Source organism: Asterias rubens, chromosome 9, assembly GCF_902459465.1.
Source record: "Asterias rubens chromosome 9, eAstRub1.3, whole genome shotgun sequence".
In the NCBI taxonomy this organism is placed as follows: Eukaryota; Metazoa; Echinodermata; class Asteroidea; order Forcipulatida; family Asteriidae; genus Asterias; species Asterias rubens.
Genome location: NC_047070.1, coordinates 14998504 through 15023121, shown reverse-complemented (window position 1 = coordinate 15023121; position 24618 = coordinate 14998504). Strand labels below are relative to the sequence as shown.

The 24618-nt window shown below is 39.0% G+C and overlaps 2 protein-coding genes across 3 annotated transcripts in view; one reads left to right on the top strand and one right to left on the bottom strand.

Moving 5' to 3' along the window:
• LOC117294344 (cilia- and flagella-associated protein 46-like) overlaps positions 1-401 on the bottom strand; it is a 51886-nt gene extending 51485 nt beyond the window's left edge. Inside the window, exon 1 of the mRNA XM_033776709.1 lies at positions 90-401. Within this exon, the coding sequence (XP_033632600.1) occupies positions 90-138 (49 nt within the window). The 5' untranslated portion in view covers positions 139-401. The remainder of the gene's footprint in view (positions 1-89) is intronic.
• Positions 1-24284, top strand: part of LOC117294342 (PACRG-like protein) — a 35942-nt gene extending 11658 nt beyond the window's left edge. The window contains exons 1-8 of one of the 2 annotated variants that reach the window (XM_033776707.1): positions 2868-2974; positions 4210-4399; positions 6759-6826; positions 11595-11685; positions 12997-13131; positions 17192-17299; positions 18030-18110; positions 21309-24284. In XM_033776707.1, coding sequence (XP_033632598.1) covers positions 4232-4399; positions 6759-6826; positions 11595-11685; positions 12997-13131; positions 17192-17299; positions 18030-18110; positions 21309-21362 — 705 coding nt within the window. In that variant the 5' untranslated portion in view covers positions 2868-2974; positions 4210-4231 and the 3' untranslated portion in view covers positions 21363-24284. Of the gene's footprint in view, positions 1-2867; positions 2975-4209; positions 4400-6758; positions 6827-11594; positions 11686-12996; positions 13132-17191; positions 17300-18029; positions 18111-21308 lie in introns of those variants that run through there. The other variant, XM_033776708.1, reaches the window with a different exon arrangement.
• The last annotated feature ends 334 nt before the right edge of the window (positions 24285-24618 follow it).

The following is a 24618-nucleotide window of genomic DNA, read 5'->3' as shown; positions in this document are numbered from 1 at the left end:
ATTAACGCAGCGAAACACAACAAATCTTTCAATATTCAATAATTCTATTGTTAAGCTTATGTCTAGTATTTCACTAATTAAGATCATACCTCCATACTGCTGGGCAGCGGCAAGAAGTTGTCGAATATTGCTGTCCATTGTGATTGTGTATTAACCTGGGCTGTAGTGTAAGGTAGGCCCTAATGGAAATTCAATCAATTCATCAAGGACTAGCCAGAGGCTCAGATCTACCGGTATAAAAATGACATTTTCATCGGCATAGACTATACATAAAACGGAACTATCTAGTGATTGAGATCTGAATTGAAAACGTTGAGACAAACTACACACGTCCAGTAAGAAGAGCAGTGATCAATTAATTTCATCTCTCGTCACTTAAAATGTCTCTCGTGCACCTGGCAACGGGCAGCTTCAATGATCTGAATTACTAAACCGTATATACGGAAATGTGTTTCAAAATGGCCACTGTAAAACTATTATTAGTTATCGCACAGGTGCACGGGGAAAGTGAACGAAACGTACGTGTCACACACACTTTTTGTAAGAGGCGCTGTGTTTTCATTTTTTGAACACAATGACACACGAAAAAATGTCAGGTTATTCAAACTCATAATAGTCAAGTGTTCAACCTCAAACAATAGCCACGTCAGACATGGCGCCCTATTGTGGCGTGTGAACTTTTTATAAAGGTCTGGCATGATCCCGGCATGGTGCCTCATAAACTTCATTGCTGCAGCTCACACGGGACGGTTCTGAGGAACCTGTTGAACAAGGGGCCGGGTGTAAGCTATGAATTGTCTTGCTAACATGTGACATACTTATTAAGCAAAACATAACATAATGGACTATGGATAGTTAGGTTGTTGGATATTACTCAGCAAAGTTTCTTTTTATTTAACAGTCCTCAATAAAGTCACTTGCATCCTTGCAGCGCTCAGCTCACGACTTCGGCTATAGTTTAGTTTATTTATATTTTTAATAAACGAATGAATGTTAACGGTTGTCTTATATAGTGCCCCCAACGGATGAGGTCAGCCTAGACTGGTTCCCTGTCTTCAACTGGTATCCGGATTGTTAAATCGACAGGCACTGCTTCACTGGGATGCTATGATTTCATTGGATAACTTGTGGTGACGTAAGCTTTTCATGTGCTGTGATTGGTCCGAGGTGATGTAATAATTTGCTTGGCCGCTCGAACACTTTCGGTCGTCTGCTAACGCATGCATATTTGGTGCGTTGTGCAATTTTGTGTGCATCATTTTTGATAATGTAAAACGGGTTATTAATTTATCGACTACGTATCTTGTGGTCGACGGGTGCGTCTGTCGAACTTGTGCTAGTACTTACTGTAAATGAAATGACATGTGGTGATGGAAGACGCCTATTTACTGGCTAGTCTGTAAAATACTTTAATATTATTATTTTGTTCTACTGACAAACTTTGGATTGCCATAACCAGCATGACTGAACAGGGGACACGCACAGAATAACTACAACTCTATCATTCACTAGCATCAATTCACGCTCACCTCATCCCCTTGAATTCCTAATGGAACATGTAACATTATTTACATCACCCGCCCAGACTGGCCTCGTCAAAAAATCACTAAATGTGACCACGGAGAGTTATTGCTGGATAACTCAGCAGCTGTTTCTTTATAAGTAGCTCTCGCATTGGTCAGAAGTGTCTCAAGTTTAACTAACGGTCTCCTTATGTAGCGCCCCCAACGGAGGAGGAGGTCAGCCTAGACTGGTATCCGCATTGATAAAGACAGGCACGGGTTGTAGTCTGCTTCATTTGGATGCTATGATTTCATTGGATAACGTGTGGTGACGTAAGCTTTTCATGTGTTGTGATTGGTCCGAGGTGATGTATTAATTTGCTTGGCGGGAACACTTGTGGTGGTCGTCTGCGGCGGCCGGCTCATGAGATGTGATGCGCTGTGAAATTTTGTGTGCATCTAGTACTTTCATAATTTATTTTTTTTCGCCTTCGTATCTTGTGGTCGGATCGGCAGCATGTCTCGAACCTGTGCTTGGTGCTTACTGTAAATGAAATGACGTGTGGGGAAGCTATTAACTGGTTGAGCTGTAAGCTGTTGACTGACAAACTTTGGGTTGCCATAACCAGCATGACTGAACAGGAGACACGCACAGAATAACTACAACATTAATTAACGCTCACCTCATCCCCTTGAATTCCTAACAAAACAGGGTAACATTATTTACATCATTCACCCACCAAGACTGGGCTCCTGACGGGCCTCGTCAAAAACATCACTACATGGGAACACAGAGAGTTATGTTGGATTTCAGCAACTGTTTCTTAAGTAGTAGTATAATAGCCCTCGCATTGGTCAGAAGTGTCTTTAGCTTAATAATTAACGGTCTCCTTATACAGCGCCCTCCTACGAATTTGGTTATTTAGTTTAGTTAACGGTCTTCTTATATAGCGCCCCCAACGAAGGAGCTCAGCCTAGGCTGGTGCCCTATCTTTAACTGGTATCCGCAATGGTAAAGACATGTACTGGTGGTCACTGCTGACGGATGCAGTGATTTCATTGGTCAACGTGCGGTGACGTAAGCTTTCATACTGTGTTGTGATTGGTCCAAGGTGATCTATTCGCAGGAGGGCGCTATATAAGAAGACCGTTAACTAAACCAAACTACTTAATTCGTGGGAGGGCGCTATATAAGGAGACCGTTAACTAAACTAAAAATAGCTAATTTCTAGGAGGGCGCTGTTTAAGGAGACCGCTAATTGAAAATGAAGCGCAATCCCACGAGTGTAGTAGTACATGTAGTACGACAAACAAAGTTTTATAGCGCGAGGCCAATATTCTCTTTTGAGTTGTGAGAGTTTAGTCATACCAGGTTATCGTCTGCCTGCTGCAAAACCAGAAGTTGTTGTATTGTAACTTGATCTTTGAAGTGTTTTGTGCAAGATTTCTCTGATTGCTGAACCGACCAAAATGTAATGTAGAAAATAACTTTCAGCTATAAATAATGTAGTTCTATTCTTTTAGTAAAATTGTGGTAATTTTCTTGTTTTGTTTGTTTATACGAATTTTATAGAATAGAATTACACTACCACTACTCTAGGTAGGAAACGGCTCATTCATCATCATCATGCACACTTTTTGACCAATTCCATTTTTGTTCAATGTTCAAGCAACTAATATCCCTCCTCTGTGTTGTGTATTGAGTTGTGTAGGAAATAGGTTCTTGGTTCTTTGCTGGTATGGAATACCATTAATATGGATGGTTGGGTTTGTTCAAAAAAATACTCCATGAAAAACATGAAAGAGTTTTGAGACTCGCATGGGCAGATGGGGGGCATGACACTGACAGGAGTAGACCTACTCTTAGAACCATTATGCGGTTTTGTTTTGCTATCGTCTCCTGTGGAGACGATAGCAAAACGAAACCCCAAGTTCTAGGAGTTTCGCTAATCGTCTCTGGAAACCGCAAGTTCTAGGAGTAGAGTAGACCCACACAACCCAGTGTCAATGACAATGACTGGGTCTGGAGCGCTGTTTGAAAAAGTTTGAAAAAGGAGTACAGTGCCCCAGCCCAGTCACTGGGTCTACGACAGCAGGGGGTTTAGCCTAGTAGTAGGGAGAGGAGGTTTTCATTGAGAACTGCAGCTTTGCCTTTGTTTTACAATTTAAACTAGGCCGTAGTGTATGCCTTTGACTTTAAACTTGAAAGTAAAATGACGTTGAACGGGCAGGGTTGGTTGGTGTTTGGTTGATGGCTGAAATTCTGCATCCGGTCACCACTTTATCTTCCCAGGTCAAATTTTATCCTTACCAGCTTACCTGTCCAGATTTTCTTGTTACAATTTGTTAGTTGCCATAACGTAACCCTCCTTCCGACAGCGAGGAGGGCTACATTAAATCTCAACTAATTAAATGCCACCACTTTTTTCATTATAATATAAAAAAAACTCCACAAATGCGATAAATCCTTTTGGTATAAATAAGTGACAAATTAGTGGAAATCTTTCCAACTATACACAGAGAGGCACAGACACTTTGCAGTTCAGTTACAAATTGAAAAATTTCTGAAGAAATTTGACACTTTCAATTTTCCTCACAACCTTGCTGAAAAAATTGCCTGTAAACAAGATGAATATCTGCCTGGTATTTTGCATAGCGATAAGTTCACTTTAAAAATAATATCATGTAAATCCTTCCATACCTCCAGGACACTCTGAGTGATCGTATCAATGGCATCATCCAGATCCCAGTCCAGAACGCCTGGTAAACCCTCCCAGCCATCCAGACCATCTGGTCTGACGCCAACAAAGAGTGCCCAGGGCACCAGGGAGGCAGGTCCCGCAGCTCGGCCTATGAAGAAGCCGTCCGATCGACTGAATCCGAAAACTATTGATCCGGTAATTATATAGTATTTTTCAATATCAAGTACATGTAACCTCCAAGTACTCAATGTCCCAGGAGCTACACTTCTAATTTGTGTGCTTGAATTTGATGGATTGAGTACTATACTGAACACTCCTAACCACACTCACATAAGGTATTCATGGATTTTTGTGTCGGACCCTTTGTGTGTTGAGTTACCATAGCATGGAATATTTGGATGGATTTGTATAGACGATGTGACCTATGTTTACATTCAAACCGCCCTCTGTTGACAAAACACTATATACGTCATGTTTCGCCGGGCAATGAGTTGCGTAGTCATAGTAAGATTGCGTACACTTTCTAGCTGGCTGCCAAAACACAAAGGTTTTGCCCGGCGGTATGCGCGCGAATCATGTTATGGTTTTCATGTGACGTCAGAGGTCACACCGTCTATAGCGAAAGGAGTGGCTCAAAGGTTGGGCACCTTCCTGGCGCAAAAAAACCCATGTTCTTGTGTGAGTACACGCCCCCAATTTATTGGACCGCCAGAAGTGACGTGGTGGACCAATTCTATAATAATAACTAGACAAATTTGTCCAAACCTACAGTAAATTAAATTAATGTTCTTGTATTGTGTCCACCGTTCCTCATAATTCAATTAAATTAAATTCAATTCAATTTATTTATTGACTTTATGGGGGAGCTAAATTGCAGGGGAAAATAGTTGCAAGCATTTAAAATGGTGTGTATAACGCACTTGTAGGATACTGACTCCAAAATGGCGCAACCAAAATTATCTCGTTGCAGTTTGATGGTGTCAGGTGAACTGGGTCAGTACCATGTACTCCTATCCATTTGAGTTGAGTTGTTGTGTTTTTCCCAAATCACTCTGATTCTGACATTGCTTACTTAAACAAGCTCAGTAAACTGAAACTTAATTACTTTGAGAAAAATGAGAGGCAAGTGCATGCATGAGAGACCACTGACTCGTCAACCTCGACCAGTGATGTTACTATGTGAATTTTGATAACATACATGTGACGTTTTTCATATAGTTTCTCATTAATTAATGTCTGGAAGTTATTGATCCTGAAACCTGGCTAATTACAGCGGGGTTTCTTCCTTGGCATGCTATGTGTGATGTGTCATTCCCATGGTGTGAAAAGATCAATCATTATTTACCTACTACATGAGTTGTCTCATATGATTTATGCGGGTTCTCTAAGGTAGTCTTAAAATAGTAACCTACATTGTAGAGCTGCAGCAACCTCATTTAACCTCATCGATGATGGATCATACTCCATAAGCCTTTTTGAGGTGTGGCGGACACAATTCTACAACACCATTAAGGTTTGGGTAAATTTGTGTGTATACACCCAAACCAAACAGTACACTCCTATCACTATCAGGTCCGTCTGCGTCAAAAAGGCTTATACAGACCTTTCCATAATTGATAAACAAACTGCGCTGGTCGGCATGGACGGCCGAATGTTACCAAAACATTGTTAACAGATTTTTAGAAAAAATTCAACATTTTCTGTAAGCTGTCAATAAATAAAATACCTCCCATGATTGGTTGCTTTGTTTCCAACAAATTTGACTCCTTTAAAAATACGAACTGTAGCTATCTGTTTTTGCTTTGTATAAATGTGGCTTTGCATAGTTTTTTGCTAACCTTGGTTGGCAAAACCTTGGGCTGTGACGTTGCGATAGTAAGGTCTTTAGACCTTTCATTCTGCCACCATATTGGTCATGTTTCCTGTACCCAGTAGCAGTAATGTTGTACAAAAAGGAACCAGACTGTTTCTCCTGCCAGCCTCGGCTTGATTACATTGATCTGAGTGGGAGAAAAACAAGATTGCTCTACCATGATAAAGGTCTATGTGTGATACAAGCTTGTCAGACCATGGAAAATTCCCTATTGATTAATAGTGGCTTCTTGTAGTTGATTCCGTCACTTCTGTCATGGCGCTCTTACATTATTACCACTGTTCACTGGGCCGTTTGTTTCATTCCTTAAACCATCTCATCTCCCTGGGGAGTATGCAGCCTGCGCTGCCAAGTATGTACAGTAGTACACTAGGCTAAACCAATCACAAGAACCATCTCTGCCCTCACAGGTACCCGTTTAACCCTGTGTGAAAAGACGCATTTGCAGTTAATGTTAGTGTCTTGCTCAAGGGACACAAGTGTCATGGCCGGGAATCGAACCCACACCCTGATGACTTACATGTAGCCGCTTGAATTTGAATTTGATGCCCTTAACCCCTCGACCATGACACCCCAGTGGATCACAGAGTATTCCCTGTGGATAGTGTATCAGGGCTCACCAATTATTAGCAGTACAGCTCAGTTTATTAATCTTAAATTGCTCTTCATTTTTTATTACAGTTTAAAGAGACAAAGAACCCCAAATCTGCTTTTGCAAGCGTCTACGCCAAGGGGGGCATACCATGCAGGTAAATAGGCTTTTTTATTCATCTCCAAGCATATTTCTGAAAGATTGAACATTTACCTGCAACCCCCATCTTTAAAAAAAGTAATCGCGACCCACCTGACTTGACGATGGTCACCTGTAGAACCCAGACCTTGCGTCTCCTCGATCGGCACAATCAGAGACCCAGGGGATTTGTGAGAACAACATCTTCCCTTATCCTATCTCAGAGGACTTCAAAGTGCCACTATGTAATGAAGCACTCCGTAACAACATCCGTGGAAGGGGCGGGTTAATCGTTGGAAATCAATTAATCCTAATCCAAGAAAGTCATCCAACATTTCTGAACCGGGAAATCTTTTCCCCTGTTGTCTCCTAGATCGGCACAATCAGAGACCCAGGGGATTGGTGACAACAATACTTCCCCTTATCTCTTCTTAGAACTGAGGGGGTCCAAAGAGAACTTCAAAGTGCCACTAATGAAGCACCCCGTAACAAAGTGAAAGGGGTGGGTGAGGGTGGGAAATCAATTAATCCTAATCCAAGAAAGTCATTTAAGAATTTCAGGACTGGGTCATCTTTTCCCCTATGCGCTTGAAGACGGCGCTGCATATCAACCAAATTAACATCAGAGGGGATTGACTTTGCTTGAATGTGATTTCCCAACTGAGTTTGCTGTACATCTGAAGTCACGCCACCATGTCACTTATAATGTACATGACTGATAGAATCCACTCTACCCGTTTCTTATTCCTTCCCTGGACCAGACTTCTATCTCGAGACATAGTCAAATAATAGAGATGAGCCAGACAAGAAATAACTGTTGATTTTTTAAAGGAATGGTAGAGCTGACACAATAGTTGTAGACAGAGTTCATGTTTTGTGTGACCACTGGTGAAATAATTCTGTGAAAGTTTTGGCCAGTTAGCAGTTAATGTTTTCAGGAGAAATAGCGAAAACCATGCTTATTTTTCAGCTCATGTGTAAACACATAGCCCTTAATTTTGGTTGCTACTGACATCAGCTTTTTGCATATTTCTTGGTAATTAGACAGCTCTCTGGAATGAGAATTAATTTCACAGTGAAATGTTTCACACACAAAAATTGTTTTAGTATGAACTTAATAATCAGTAAGCTTTCCAACTAAAATTAAACAATAATGATTTTTATACATACCAGTCCCATACCTTTAACATATATGTATTTTTACTTTTAAATTTAAATTTTTTAAATTCCACCTCTAGGACCCTGGTGCGAGTCCCATTGGGGGCACTATATTTTATTATGGGTTCTAGTCCCTACCTGATTGCATGGGTTTTAACTGGAATAATTCTCAAGGGTTTCCTCCTACATCTTAAACTGAAAGTTCCTTCCTTGTCTTCTCTCCAATGGGTTCTTGGCTATGTTGATTTAATTCCCTTTTCTGAGAATCCTTAATTAGCTTCCGACCTGAATTATAATATGTATGAAATGGGGCGTGTCGTGAATGAGTGGTACAGTTCACCGGACCCCAAGCTCTGGTGTCAATAGCAGTGAAGTGTGGGTTCAATACCCGGTCATGACACGTGGCGTTTGAGCAAGGCACTTAACCATTCGTAAAATGTTGGGGGAGTAGTGCATTCTGCTCTACCAGCCAGGCTCCTAGTGGATGAACCTCATGCCTACGTCCTTATGGACTGTAAAGGGGGTACCCCTGTTTCAGCCACTAGGAGTAGGTGGCAACATGCCCCTGGTGGCAGTAGCCCTCTCCTAGTGCATTCTGCTCTACAAGCCAGCCCATGCCTACATCCTTATGGACTGTAAAGGGGTAAATAGTAACCCTGTTTTAGCCCCTAGGTGGCAACTTGCCCCTGGTGACAGTTGATTTGGGACAACAGCCCGAATAAGTTAAGTGCAACCCTCTCATAAAACAAAACCATTTAAAGGAAAACAAAAATATCCTAGGTTGATTCTTTTGCCTCTGGTCTTGGTATTGTCCTTGGTGCCCTTCAAAAGTTAACCAATGACTTGTGATCTAAAGTGATCTCTCTTAAAATAAAATCAAAATTGAAAGGAAAAAAATATTACCCTTGGTTGATTCCTTTGCCTCTGGTTGGCCTTGGTGCGCCTCAAAAATTTCCCATTGACTTTAAGATTTTCCAATGGAAGTGCCCTTTGCAAAATGAAAATGGCTTTGCCCTTTCAACATGTTCAAAGATGAAATTCCAGGCCTGTGAATCTTGTAATGTACTCTGCGATTTTCAAACACTTAACCAAAGTTTGACACCTTTAATTCCTGCCTTCCATGTGGAGAGAGAAGAACAATCTGCTCTCTCTGTCACCCTGGCAAGGGTTTATCCACCCACAAGGTATTGATTTATTTGCAATTTCAAGCCATTTCCCAATTCTAAGCCCTCACTCTCGATGCAAGATCTCAACTTGTCAACTGTCAACCACCAGATTGAAACATTCCTCGGGCAAGAAATATGTAAACGAACTCCTGCGCTATCTTTATGAGGCATCGGAAGCAATGCCTGCAGACAATTACCAGCTGAATGTCACTTCAGGAATTGTGGAACCCCCCCCCCCCCCCCCAACGTGGTTGGGGGGGGGGGTGTTCAGGAAGGTTGTTTTCATTTTACTGAGCTATTTTTAAAAAAATTCTAAGTTTTTCAATTCTTGTTTTTTGTCTTGATGTCGATTGCTGGAAAAATTCATTTGTTTCTCATGAAATATTTGTCAGTGAAAGACCAAAGGTCTATCAAGACTGTGCAAGTCTCTCAAACTTCCAGACCCACCTACATTTGAAATGCTTGATTTTGTTTTCTCAAATACCTTAATTAGTTAAGACTAAATTAATTGGCAAAAGCAATTATTCATGATACACAGATTTAAATGGCAAAACATTTCAAATTACAATAAAAATTAAAAACGAGATAAAAAGTTGGTTTCCTTTTTGGTATGATATATGCACTTAAAAGGTTTGCCTCCAACTGCTTTCATATTTTTTTTAGAGAGAATTTTAATCTATGAAATTTGGAGGACTTTGGACTTTTGGTGCACCTTGCCTGAAGTAGAAGATTGGGAATTTCTGTTCCTGAGGTTTTTCATCAAGGACCTCTTATGGTTGTCCTTTTCTTCTCACTCAGTGTCTGGATGAGGGTGTTGACGCTACTAAGGCACTTCTTGAAGGAACGCTTGAGTGCCTAGTATTAAATACTTGGAAGAAGAAATTTTGTACAAATGCCTGATGATTGACTTACAGATTGCTTGGTTTAAAAACAGCCGCCTTTTCTTTAAGGAACTCGTGCACATTGATCAACTTCTCTGGTAGATGAGGATACTGTTCCTTAAAGCTCCTAGTACTATTTTGTTCTTACTGATGTGTGTTACTGTAGCACTGTATATTCAGTACTTTTGTGAGTTCTGTGCACAAAAATAACAGGCATATTAAACGGGATTCATAAATACCTAAGACAGGTAATCTATTCTGATTGGTCGAGAGGGCATCACGAGGGGTTGTTTGAACGGATGATATAACACCAGTAAAAAGTGTTGAAACATGGGCGTGACATGCGAGTTTGCACCTGTGCTTATAAGACAGTTTCTTCATTCCTATTGGTCGAGAGCAACGGCCGAGACAGTTGTGCCACATATAATAATAATGAAAACTTATAAAGCGCACAAATCCACAGAAGTGCTCATGGCGCTAAAATACAAACAATAGCATTAATTAATATACAATAACAACAACACAAACTAAAATGTTAACCTAAGTTGAGAGAAATCTAGAACATGTGGTATAGAATACAATAATACAAATGCAATATTTAAGAAAAAACATCCTAAAAAGGTAACAAAAATAACAATAATTAAACCTTGTAAACCAATAATATCACGAAGTCTCTTGAGCAAAATAGTGTGATCCACAGTGTCAAAAGCCGCACTCAAATCAAGCAGAATCAGGGCAGTCACGCGATACGCGGGGCGCGCACAGCATTCCTTTATAAGGAGTTGTTTACCTGAGGGCCTTGACTGGGCCTCACCATTTCATAGCTGGAGGGGTGTTGTGTTAAAAGAAATCATTGAAAAATTATAATTTTTGCATTTGTTTTACTTTTTGACCATAAGTGTTGATGTTTTTCGACCGAAAAGGTATTTATGAATGGGAATCAAAGTGTGTTGAATCGGTTTTCAACTAGTGGTTTAAACCCGCCGAGGCCTGGTTCTTGATAATTGACCTCGACTTCGTCTCGGTAAAATTATCAAAGACCAGGCCTCGTTGGAATTAAACCACTTGTTGAAAACCTCTTCACCACACATTGATTCCCTTATTCAAACCGGCGACCGTTGCTTCTGTAGCAGATGTCTTACCAACTCAGGATCACCCAGTCAGTTTTTTCCAGGTGTCTCGAAGTAGTTAAAAACCTATATTTTAGCAGCTTGTACTGCAATGATTGAATGGGATGCTAAATTTGCATCTAGGTTAAATGCAAATTTAACATTTCCACTCTAGGGTTTACCAAAAGTTGAAAATGCCAACCCACAGAATTTCACGCTCTAGTTTCAGACTTGTTTGTCATCACAGTTACTCTCACCACTGAAGTGCATGTTGTGCAATGGAATGTTATGCTGTAAATTCCGTCTTCCTCGGTCAGTTAGCACTCTCCATTTCACATCCAGGTGCATAGCGTAACAATCACCTTCTAACTGCTAAAATTCTCTTATTAGATTATTTGCCTGTTGTTTTCTTCAATTTACAGAGTTATTTGTAATTTGTTTTCCCTTTTCTTTCTGAATGCTTTTGATTCCAGGTTGGTACACGGTTCAGTGAAGCACAAACTACAATGGGATGCCAATCCAGAAACTTTACCCTTTGACCCCCTATTGATAACCCTAGCTGAGGTAAGTTGAATCAAATTTTTTTTTAGTGGAACAAATCCTAGTCTAGTAGTAAAGGGTTATCTTTACTAAAGCTGTATCTGAATTTATGTCTACAGCTATGGCTGCCGCTGTTGCTAAGGGTGTTACTAAGGACAACCTATACCTCAACGCATGATGACTTGGAAATCTAGAGGTAGCCGTAGCTGTAGCCGCCAATTCGAACACGACCCTTCATTTTGTGGTGTTTTCTGGTCAAGCAGGTCACTGTGGTCCAGTGGTTGGACTACAGGACTTGCAATCACAAGGTTGTGGGTTCTAATCCCTCAAGGCTAACCGTTGATTTCACGATTATGAGTAGAATGAGTATTGTCGTTGAGGTACTGACTCACAATTTCTTGATGTGTACAACTCATAACCACTGACATTAAACCAATGTTTGTATGAGCGAGATGGGTTGTTGCCAGCTTGGTGTTTATATATATATCCCCTTCTGGGAGTTTGCTGAGTTCCCTTGATGGGAAAATCATTAAGACAAGACAAGTGCACCCGACTCAAGTTTTGGTGGCCGAATTATGGGGGTGTGTGGGTTCGAAAACCTGTCATGACAGTTGTACCCCTGGGCAAGACACTTAACTATTGGCTCTTTTACTTCGGAGTAAATGGATACCCCAGAGATGGTTCTTGTGATTGAGTTAGCTTAAATGTGCTAGACAATTGGCAGCACAGACTGCATTCTCCCCCAGGGAGCTTAGGTGGCTTAAGAAATGACATAAATGGCTCAGTGACCGGTAATAATGTTCATCCGCCATGAGCCTAAAAACTGGCGTATACCGGTGCTAGATAAAATGTCCATTAGTTTTGGGATTTGTTAAAGATCCAAGTACAATGACCACATGCTCATGTGCTACATGTATCTGATTACTTTGAAAAAAAGTGTTAAAGTGAATGATTGTGAGTTGTATGCCTTGATGTCATTACCCCCAGTTGGTTGCTGTCAACCGTGTTATGAATAGTAGTAAGTCCAGAGTTTCATGTCTGCTCTGTGTTTCTTTGTTAATTTGTGATTCCTTCCACATCTAGAACTGACATTTCTTCATCATATTCACTAGCAGTATCACCCCTACGGGTCACAGTGCTAGTCACAGCGCCAGACAGATATAAACATAGTTACAATAAGGCACCTTCTCAAAGCTATTTCAGGAAAAGTTTCAAGAAGGTTTATCCACAAAGGGTTAATCATTTTGGATAAATTGCAAAAACATTTTCCATTTTTTTTCAGTTTGGAAGTTCATTGTTTAATTTATGTTAAAATATTTCAATTTGATTTGGCAGGGTTTACAAGAATTCAAGCATCCATACCAGTTTGTTGCACGGCAAGGATTCAAGGAACTACTAGAAGTGTCTGATGTGAGTAGCAAGGCACTGACCGTCTTACCAAGGATCATTGTGCCACTTCGGACTGCATTGGTAGGTGTCAATTCTCTATTATAACGTACCTCTAAAAATTTGTATCCTAGTTTTTGACTTTTTTCGTCAACAACGACTTTCAATCCTGGTGCCAGGGTACAAGATGCCAGTTTAAATATGATATAAATAGCAGCTGATACCACCTGAGCTGTAATAACTTGCTTCTGGGTTATAGAATAATATAAATTGTAGTTTAACCCCATAAAATTATGTGAGATAAGTATTGCATATCATAGTGCTTACCTAGGCTAGAATAAAGTGGTCATGGGTTCAAATCCCAGCTGAGTAGTATGCTCGCTGACATTTTTGCAGGATTTTGACATCACTTACTATGCAGTAGTGCTTATCACACATCAATGATGAGTAAAAATATACTATTAGTGTTAATGTAAGGGGGCGGAGGGCACTACAATATTTAGTTGGATGCAGATTCAAAATCAAGGAGGATGGCTCATTGATTTGTCTCTTAGCTTAAACTGGTTTATTGCGAACGCAGCACGAGGGACCTGTATCCTGCACAAGCCTGTAACAAAATAAAGGTGCTTGCTGAGGCTAGAATACGGGGATCCCAGGTTCAAATCCCAAATGAGTAGTGTGCCCCTGGATATTTTCTGCACTATGTGGGCATCATTGACTATGCAGTGCTTATTACATAGGTAATGGGTAAAACCCCAAACTAATATTATTAAGTTTGCATTAACACCTTGTGTAAATATGTACCTTGCTGTATGGGTTTGTTTTTAATTCCGAACTCTACTCTGGGGCATAATAATAATATTGAAGTCGTATATAGCGCACGTATCTACCAAACAGAGTACTCAAGGCGCTGAGTATATATACAAACTTTCAGAAAGATAGGTTATTACAGTGATGGTTTTTGAGACCCGATTAATTAGCACCTTATAATGGTTTACAAGGTGCTACGGCGCGTACAGCAGTCACAGCCAGGAACACTAGGGCGAACCCCTTCTCTTTTCCAAAAGTGCACTGGGTTCTTTTACATGCGTTACACAACACATTTACTGTTAGTTTAACCCTGCTTGAAATCCCCACCACGTCTTTTTGAGTGCAGAATTCAATAAGATTCAACTCTAATCAATTCGTAATCTGGTAAGATCCGCAGAGTGATTACAAATTTTACCCAGAGGCCCCCTTTCCTCTCAACCCCCTTCCTCTCACCACCTCCCCCCTAGAGGTCAATTGCCAATATCAAGAAAGGGGTGTTGGAATTTGATTGATTGGATAGCTATAGGGTGTGAGCTGGTTAACAGATTAATAGGATTAGTGCCTGTATCCCATTTACAACCCCCCTCTTTTTCAACCCCACCCCATTTCAACCCTACCCTTTTTAAGATGTGAACTTCCAATATCTTAAAAGGGAATGTTGGAATTTGATTGAAATAGTTATAGGGTATGAGCTGTTAATGGATTAAACCACATCTCGGTTAGTGCCTGTATCCATCTAGAACCCCCCACCCCCCAATCTTAACCCCACTCCTCCAAGGAAAACACAGCCTGTTGTAACTTGTAATGCATTTAAAAGATGTTAAGTTTGCATCGGGATAAAGAATTTTCATTTTGGTTTTACCCGTATACACCAATGTGTGTAATGGCACTGTCTACTCAGTACTTTCCCGAGTTCTATGAAGAAATAAAAACAAGCATTTTTTGGAATCAACATTATGTACATTCACTATCAAATGAACAATTAAGCAAATGAACAATAAGCAAATAATGGTATGGTTTAGTCAATTCTTTTGAAATCCAACCTTCGTGGCTCAATTTCATGAACCTGCTATTAGCAGGGGGGTGGGGTGGGGGAAACTGTATTATTAAAACTAACAACAATTCCTCTTGGATTGAATGGGGTAGGCTGGCTATGTTTATTGGTTTTTGCCTGGATTAACAAACAGAGCCTCTTTTGGAGTGTTCGATTAAAAATGTTTAACCTTAGTCTGGTGAGCAAACTTGTCTTGCACTTAGCAGCAAAAACTATTAAATTGGGTACTTGATGGAAAGGGGGTGGGTAAGCTGGCTGTGTTTATTGCTTTTTGCCTGCATAAACCAACATGGCCTCTTTGGGATTGCTTGATTAAAGATGGTAACTTTATTCTGGTAAGCAAACTTGTTTTGTGCTTATCAGCAAGAGGTAGGGAATTGGGTACTTGAAGGAAAAGGGTTGGTAAGCTGGCTGTGTTGATTGCTTTTTGCCTGCATAAACAAACTGGACCTTTTGGGGATTGCTTCATTGGATATATGAACCTCAATGTAGTAAGCACAATTGTTATGTGCTTAGCAGCCCTGTGAAATGGAGTCCTGGAAGGCTGTTGATTGCTTTTTGCCTGCATAAACAAACTAGACCTCTTTGGGTTTGCTTGATTAGATCTTCATTAAAAAGTGTTAAAACGGAGACTCAGCTAATTCATCATAACGGGGCAACCGTGACACTTAAAACACAACAGCACTCGAGCCTTAAACAAGATCAACATTAAAGTTAACAGAGTGTGTTAAATTGTTGCAGCTGGCCACCTTTTGGATTTCATTTTAATTTACATTCATATTTGATGTTTCAATAACTCAAGTAGTTAAAGCTCATTAGGTCATTAAGGGCGGGGAGCCAAGAGGATTGATTAAGGGGATGTTGGCAAGATTGGGTTTTTTAGGCCTACTTTAAGGTGTTTATCTTTAAGACAGGGAGGTTGAATGCACATCAAGGCTTCAGTGTTAAAGGAATAAATTGTAGGCCAAGCGCTATTGCCCTTATAAAGGATTTAAGAATTATTCTCGGTTGTATGAGGTAGCTTAGCAAAAGTTGGTCTATAATGCCATACTAATTTGTGGCCAAGCGGTTAAGTGCATCGGACTCGGGTTTTGGTTCAAGTTCTAGGTTTGAAACCTTGTCATGACACTTGTGTCATTGAGCAAGATACTACAACTATGAAGTTGTTTCTCATCACCCAGGGGGAAATGTATATCTGTGAGGGCAGAGATTGTTCTTGTGATTGGTTTAGCTTAGTGCGCTACATACTTTGCAGCACAGGCTGTATACTCACAGAGCTGAGATGGTTTAAGGAATGAAATATATTGCCCAGTGAGCAGGGCTGATAATGTTGGAAGCGCAGTGATCATTCTTTGAAATTGTGCTACTATTTAAGAGTTATTATTAAGCAGTGAGGTATATAATTACATTGGTCGCTGTAATGGAGTTTGAACACTTCTTTTGTCAGAAGCCACTCATCCGTTGTCGGTCTGTTTCCCTGGTTGTTTGTTACTTCCTCGATATTAGAAATTTACAAAATTCTCATCCCTTTTGAGGTGATCCTGTTAGTACTGCTTCTCAGGTTCTTTTTCAAAGCTTACCCCTGGCTGGTTGTAAAGCATTTACAGGTTGAATGGCTTCTGCCTCACCCTTGAAGAAAGATATTGACAAAATAGGTAGACTACCAACATCAGGACTTGTTGGCCCAGTTTCAGAGTGCCAGCTTGTTATTCCGGAGGTCGCAGGTTCAAATCCTGATTTATAAGGAAATTGTGTTTTGTTTAACCCAAAATTAATTTACCTAGCCAGTTTCCCTTGTGGTTTATTACTCTATACTAAAAAGTTGCCTTCCCCTTCAGGAGATCCTGCCACTTTTGGGGTTGTGTTCTAAACTTTGAGATGACCCCTGGCATTAAGGCAGCTTAAGGTTGGATGGTCAACACTTTGAACCGCCTGGATGTGATTTCTCTACAAAAATGGTAAGGTGGCTTACTTGGATGTGATATTGGTAGAGATCCCTACCAATCCCTACCAATATCACATACAAGTGAGCCACCTTAAAAACCATTTTTGTAGAGAGATCACATCCACTGTGGTTCACAGTGTAATGAGCTATATCTCTATTTCTCTTTTGGAAATTGAACATTCACATAGATTTGTAAAGAGAATGTCTGCTTTGCTCTTTTGATATTGCACATTTGCTATACAGCCTATGTGAATGTCCAATGTCCAATATCCAATATCAAACTAACTTTACTGTAATTAACAGTTGCTTTTATCTCTTTTCTTTTTTGATCTCAGGGTTCCTCCAATGGTTCTGTTTTCGAGGGAGCAGTGGAGTCACTTGTTCACCTGAGTGTAGCGGTGGGCCCACAGCTTAATCCCTACCTCAAGTCAGTACTCAGCTATGTAAGTTGAACCAGGAACTCTTGCAAAGTTTGATGAACAAATCCACAGAAATTTCGCTGAGACACACTGTCCAAGTGTCAGATGTCCATAACAAATTAATTTTCTACAGCAGCTATTTGTTTCTCCATGAGAAATGTTCTATCAAATTTGCAGTTCTCAGTGACTTCAGTAAAAAGCTGATGCCCAGAATGTTATATCAACAAATGTTTTTCAATTTAGTGTTCTCATATTTGACCCTTTTTCAAAGCTTAATCGAACAGTTCGTTGGAAGAAACGTGTTTGATTGTTTTCAGTTTCGTTTTAATCTTCTTTGACTCTCCATCCAAATTGATCTCTTTCCAGAATATTGAACGTACTCTGGTGAAGTTTGTGACACTGTCACTGTCAGCCGAACGTGTTTTTGTGCTGACAAAATTCTATTTCTGTATGGGACAAACATTTCAAATTTTTTGCAAAGCTTGACAAACTGACAGCGGTTTCTGTTTTACTTTTAAAGAGATTTAAATTATTGGTGCTTTGGTGATGTGTGTGTGTGGCTGTCCAAACATAGATGGAAAACATTTCAACTGGTTTGACATTTGATGAATCCTGCTGATTTTTGATCAATAACCTGAGTACTTTGATTAAAAGAGAAACGTTTAATCAAACTTCCTTCCTTGGTACTTCCTTAGTTCAATTTCATGGGGATTTTTCTTTTGTCCTATAATTCTTTTCTGTTTTTTTAAAAAAGCTTTCCAAGAAATTGATGGACAAGAATTACAGGGAGTTGGTTACAGCAGCATTACAGCAGATAGAGCAGGCCTGTGGAAAGGTAAAATTGTCTTGTAATATGTGTCATTGCTCTTTAATCTCCTTTCTTCCTTACTGTCATTGTTGGGCAAAGCCACATTTTTGTTGTTGCTGTTACTTAAACTTGACTGTCCACATTTGCCATTTTTGTCTTTGATCCCATTGCCAAGTAATACACTGTTTTCCCCGATGAACTTGTCACTGTTGTCATTTGTAAGAAATGACAGTGTTGCCAAATATTCTCATTTATAAGAACTGTCAAGATTACCTCTATACATGTATCTCCATTGCATTGTGGCATTTTATTAGAAACAACATTTATAAGAAATGCCAGTTTTCTCTTTTATTACTTGTCACTTGTTTCATTGATATACTGATGTTGGCATGTACCTTCATGTATTTTTTCTCACGATTGTCATTTTTGAAGATATGCCAATATAAACTTATCTTATTTGCCATTGGTATAATTTGTTTGAATTGCCATTTTATAACCCAATCTCAACTGTTGTCATTTGTAGCAATGGCAGCATATCCTATTTTCCATTGCTATTTTTGTCGTTTGTGAACTATGCCAGTGTTACCAGTATCTCATCACATTTGTCACTCTCACAAATTTTTAGGAAATGCCATTGATAACATAATCCCTTTTTTCACAATTGTCATTTTCAATGAATGCCAGTTTTCCTATCTTCATTTGCTCCTGATACATGATTGCCAATTTTACTTTATCTCATTATTGTCATTGTTACTTTTTTTCAGAAATGCATTTGGAAACCTTATCTCTTTTTGTGACTGTCATTTCTACCAAATGCCAGTGTTACTATTTTCATTTGCTATTGATGTCATTTGAGACATATGCCATTATTACTTTATCAGAAATGCCATTGATAATCTGATCTCTATTTATCACAATTGTCATATATTGCTGTTGATGTCATTTGTTTGATATGCCAATTTTACTTTATTTGAATTGTCAATGTTTTCCTTGTCAGAAATGCCATTAATAATCTGATCTCTATTGGTCACAACTGTCATTTATTGCTATTGATTTTATTTGTGAAATATGTCATTTTACCTTGTCTTAATTGCCATTGTTATTGTTTGTCAGAAATGACATTGGTAACCTGATCTCTTTTTGACATTGTCATTTGTACCAAATGCCAGTGTTCTGAATTCCATTTGCTTTTGATGTCATGTATGCCAATTTCACCCTATCTCAATTGTTATCACTTGTCAGAAATGCCATTGGTAACCTAATCTCCATTTATAACTATTTAAATTTTTACCAAATGCCACTTTTCCTATTTGCATTTGCTTTTGATGTAATTTTTGAGATATGCCGATGTTACCTTATCTTATTTGTCATTGTTATTAATTGTGAGAAATGCATTTGGTTGCCTAATTTCTTTTTGTCACAATTGTCATTTACATTAATGCAGTTTTCCTATTTTCATTTGTAGGAGATATTTGAGAGCAAATATTATTTTACTCAATTGGGATTGTTGTCATTTGGAGCAAATGCTGGTGTATCTATTTTCAATTGCTATTGTATTAATTTAAGATATATGCTGATATTACCATTTTCATGAATTGCCATTGTTACTTTGTACCTATTGTTGTTTTAACATTTGCTATTATTGTCTGGTGAGATATGCCAATGTCACTGATGTCATTTGCAGTCAGTACATGTCACTTTATCATACATGTACTATTTTCCTTCCATTTAGCTGTCTAGTGTCTGACAAAGAGGGCGCTGTCAAGCTTCTTATAATGATAATTTTTTACTACAATCTTCTTTAATGTGTCATAACTATGTGTTTTGTTCTTTGACTTTCTCACTTTTTTCTTTCACTATTTAATACCGTTTAGCTCTTCATAATAGGGTCCAGACTCCAAACCAAGCCTGGTGCGAAAAATAGTCTGGCAACCTTTTTAGGACTCTGTGAATAGATGTCCACAACTTGCTTTAAGACAGAGGTTACTAAACCAAAATGGTGGTTGTATGGTAAAGGGATCATACCCATCAATCTTAAAACAGCAGAAATTCAATAACACTTAATTGGAATACAGATGCCAAGCTGTCCCAACACAATCTCCCAAGCCAGAGGGTTAATACATGGAGGGTGTACATTAGGCTAGCCTCCCAGTCTAGCTCCACGTTTACCCGGCCTAAAATAGCACATTCAGCGCACAATTTCACCCGACCTGTGACCATTACGCAAATGAAACTCCCGTAATGTGTCTGGTGTAAAACCTATTTCATCAGCTGTCAAGAAAATTAGATAAGTGCAAAAACTTGGCATTCATCCGCCTTGAAGGGCTTGGAATACAAGCTCTCTATTGGGACTTTGGCTGTACCTTAACCCCTGTAATTTAGTTGACGCTATGTGGTTTTTCTTTAAAGCTTGTGTTAAGCCCGAGCTAAAATGTGAAAGTGTCTCTCCACTTTGCTAATCCAATTTTTCATTTTTATTTTCACTCCTTTGCACCCGAGGGGTAAAGTGTTCAGCATTTACCCTATAACCTATAAAAGACTACTCTTCTATTCGTATTTTAGAATGTGCTGCATCCTTTTTACTTGTATGTGTTTTTTATTATTTTTATTTTCCTTTTCTGAACCCCCCTTTTAAGTGCCGAATGTCCTATGCTATATTACAATGTATTAGTAAAGCAGATAGTTGTTTTTCTCTCATACAAATAAAAATTAATAAACTGAGGCCCCAGGGGAAATTATACTGTCCTTCCTCAGTGAAATCCTATCACTCAGTGAACTTTCGTGATTTTTTATGACAGGAATTAGCCTGAGATATGGTGGACACTAAGAGTGCACTGTTTGGTTTGGGTGTATACATTGTGCCAACTATTTTACTGAAACGTAATATTATCATGTCAACCATATCTTAGAATAGTGTACAAATTTAATAGTTAGGCCCAAGTGTATGTGTTTTTTATTTTAATTATTTCAAGCCTTTGTTTTTGTTAAAGGTGATATTGCTTCAGGTGAATCATGATTGGTTTATTATTGTTGAGGTCACTTCAAAAATCAATACCAGTATATACCCTGCCCTTTTAAGCAAATCTAATTAGTGCACAATTGAATTGGACGAAGTGACCTTAATTTGCCAATTTACGCTGTCTCTTCAAACTTAATTGATTTATAAAACTCACCTTCAAGGGAAATGCATAATTGTGTTATCTCTTTTTTCTTTCTCCTGAACAGGAAAGCCAAGCTATCATCAAATCGAAGATACCAACCTACTCCTCCGTCATATGATTGACCCCTGGGAGAGGTCATCTAAATGTCAAAGGTCATCTGGTGTATATAATAATTGTGCAATACAGCAGCTGTGTAAATAGATCGAGGGAAAAGTTTTGAGTTTACAGTAAATCGCCATTGGCAGCAAAACAAATCAATAACTAATTTGGGAGTGTTTTCCCCTAATCATTCATTTATGCAAATGTATGCAGTTTGAGGCGTGATACGGCATCCATAGAGGGTATTGAGTGCCTTTTAATTGATATCAAATTCTACTGTTGTTTTGCGCAGGTGTGACCAGAAGGTCGAAAACCATACAAATTGTGTTTCAGTCTTTGCTGTTAATTTGTTATTAAGTCTTTAAAATTAAGCCATGGCTGTCTTGCAGAGTCATCTTCTGTATGCAGCAGTTCTGAATCGGATTTGGATATAGTACTGGGGCATCTGACATCAGTCATATACCCAGGCTCGTGACTTAGTCTTTTAGGTATTGAACATCTTGCGATTTATTTTTTACTCCCGAATTCAGAATTTTCTCAAAATCTCCTTTAGCCGACAAAATTCCTTGCAAGAAGTAAAAGCTATCACTGAAATGGTGGAAGAAATAATCTACAACGTGTCCAAACCTTTAATTTGGTATTTCTCGTGATGCATAGGCCTTGAATCTTCAAGCATCCTGTACTTGTAACATCTAAGAGGTTCCGTGTCTAGAATGAGTGGGGAGCTAGACCCGCAAGCCATTTTGAAGATTTGTGAAATCTCATCGCTAGTAGTGATCAAAACGTAGCCAAACTCAATGTTATTGATATTGCCTAAATTATTAAGCCAATTAACTTCTATCTGTACTTAACATACATTTGGTTGTGACATGCCTCCAGTCATCACTTTTTTGGAGAAAGATGCTGCAAGGACACGTCGGATGCCTCTCAGTGTGTCATGCATTCTTGGAAAGTGATGACGGAGACACTGGTCTGACCCTTGATCATTTAATTTGACTAATAGTGATTTTATTTTTTCATGATTTAAGGGTTTTCTCAAAATCGCCTTTAGCCTTCTCCTTTCCTTGATAATTTTTAAAATTATCAAAATGAAGAAAGTTCTACCTCACATTGTGTCCAAACCTTAGTTAAATGTATTTCTAGTGATGCACAGGCCTAGAGTCTTCAAGCCTCCAGAATCGTAACATCTTAGAGGATCTGGATCTAGAATAAGGATCCGCTAGCCATTTTTCAGATTTGTGAAATCTCATCGCTTGTAGGCCTAGTGATCAAGCCATACCCAACCTCAATGTGATTGATATTGCCTAAATTAAGCCAAGTAACTTCTTACAGTACTTTACACACACACATTCAGTTGTGACAATGTGCCTCCAGTCAGTTCACTTGAAAATTCCAGCTAGTGAGTGCCTGGTCATTTTTGTTGAGAAAGATGCTGCAAGGCCACTTCGGATGTTTATTTGCCTCTATTCTCAGTTTGTCATGCTTTCTTGGAATGTGATGACGGAGACACTGGTCTGACCCTGGCCCATTAGTTGCTCTGTGGATTGAAAAGTAAAAGTAGATTCCAAGCATTGAGGGCGTATGGAGAATACCTTTTAACACAAACGTACAACGACCATCGAATTAATGTGTACACATCGAAGCCAAGTATTTTGATTTATAAGGTTATCATTTGCATTTAACATCAGATAGCAGCATTACATGTGTTTTGCAGCCTTTAGCGTCCCCCCTTACCGTCCATTTCGTTTTTGGTTAGTTGGTTTGCTTTTGACTGAACTTATGTTTGATTCAGGTTTTTGTGAATGTATATTCTTCGTGTGTTTTAGAAAAGTAAATACATATGCCTGCCCTGGCGTTTAAATAGCAAGGAAGATGACAATGAAACCACACCCCAATGGAAATAGTAAAATGTACAGTAATATTAAAGGTATTTTTTACGATAAGTATTGATTAAACAAATCACCTAGCGTAAAGTTGGAATCAAGTAGCCTACTACTCCTCTGTAAGAACCGAAAAAGTACTGCTTTCCGATACTGCTCGCCACATCTGATATAGAACTCTTCTATACAATAAGAACCACATCTGTGTTGAACCATAAGACCCCTATCCTTCTGTATCTGCTAATTGCCGCCTCCGTAGGAACCATGGAAGTCTGATTATGCATGCTGATTATCACTTCTGCGAGGCGGAACTGCTTTTCATATCCATTAAAATCACATCTGCTATAGGTGCGATAGAACTATATTATAGTCCTGTTTGTGTAAACCAGAACTACTTCTCATATGCGATAGAGGAACCACAATACTATAGTCATGAACCAGGGAACTGTTATACTCATTCACTAAAAACCACGTCTGTTACAGGACTCTACTTGAGACTCTATATATATTTAAACAATAAAAACATGTATTTTTTCTATAGACTTGAAACTTCTGACGAAATTAATGTGTATTTATTTATTTGGGGTTTGTTTGTTCGTTTTTCTTCGGAATGCGCATTTAAGATACCAGCAGCTGCTTACAAATACAACATCCTGTAGACCGTCACTTCTGTTTTATTTTGTTTTGTTATTTTTGTTTTATTGCAAAAACTATAGGCCTTTATGTATTTTAAGGAATCTCCATTGTAAACTATTTCAAATTCCGTATTGATTTGCTCTCCTTGCACAGATGTTGATGTTAGTCGTATGCTACGTGATCGTAAATGGATCAAACGGACATCTGTGCATATATTTGTAGAGACACACCTGCTCTTTCCAGAGCCAACACTCGCACAAAAGAGATTTACACATGGTTGTACCCGCAGGTTTCTGTTTTAGTTTATTCCTATGTACACCATTCAAAGCACAATGTACATTTTATAAGGTGACACGATGGATGATATATACACTATGCCCACATGGTTGTGGACCCAGTAAATTATGAATTGTTTTGTTATTTTATTTCGTATCTATTTTGTTATTTGATTGGCGGCATCATATTGGTGTCAACAGAAGACACGTTCACACACCCACACAATATTTTTCGACCTGTGTTCATAAAAGGTTCTGATGGACACCAATGGCATTGACTCAAGATAATTGTTCGCATAAAAATATACTTGGTAACGAGCAGTGGAGAGTTGTCGACCATAAGCATTGTGAGAAACGGCTCCCTCTGAAGTAGTGTACGTTTTGAGAAAGAAGTTATCTTTTACTCGAATAATAAAAGACCCCGGGCCTCCCTGCAGCCTATCATTATGCATCTAAAGGCCCACAAGTAGTGCAGAAAGTGTGT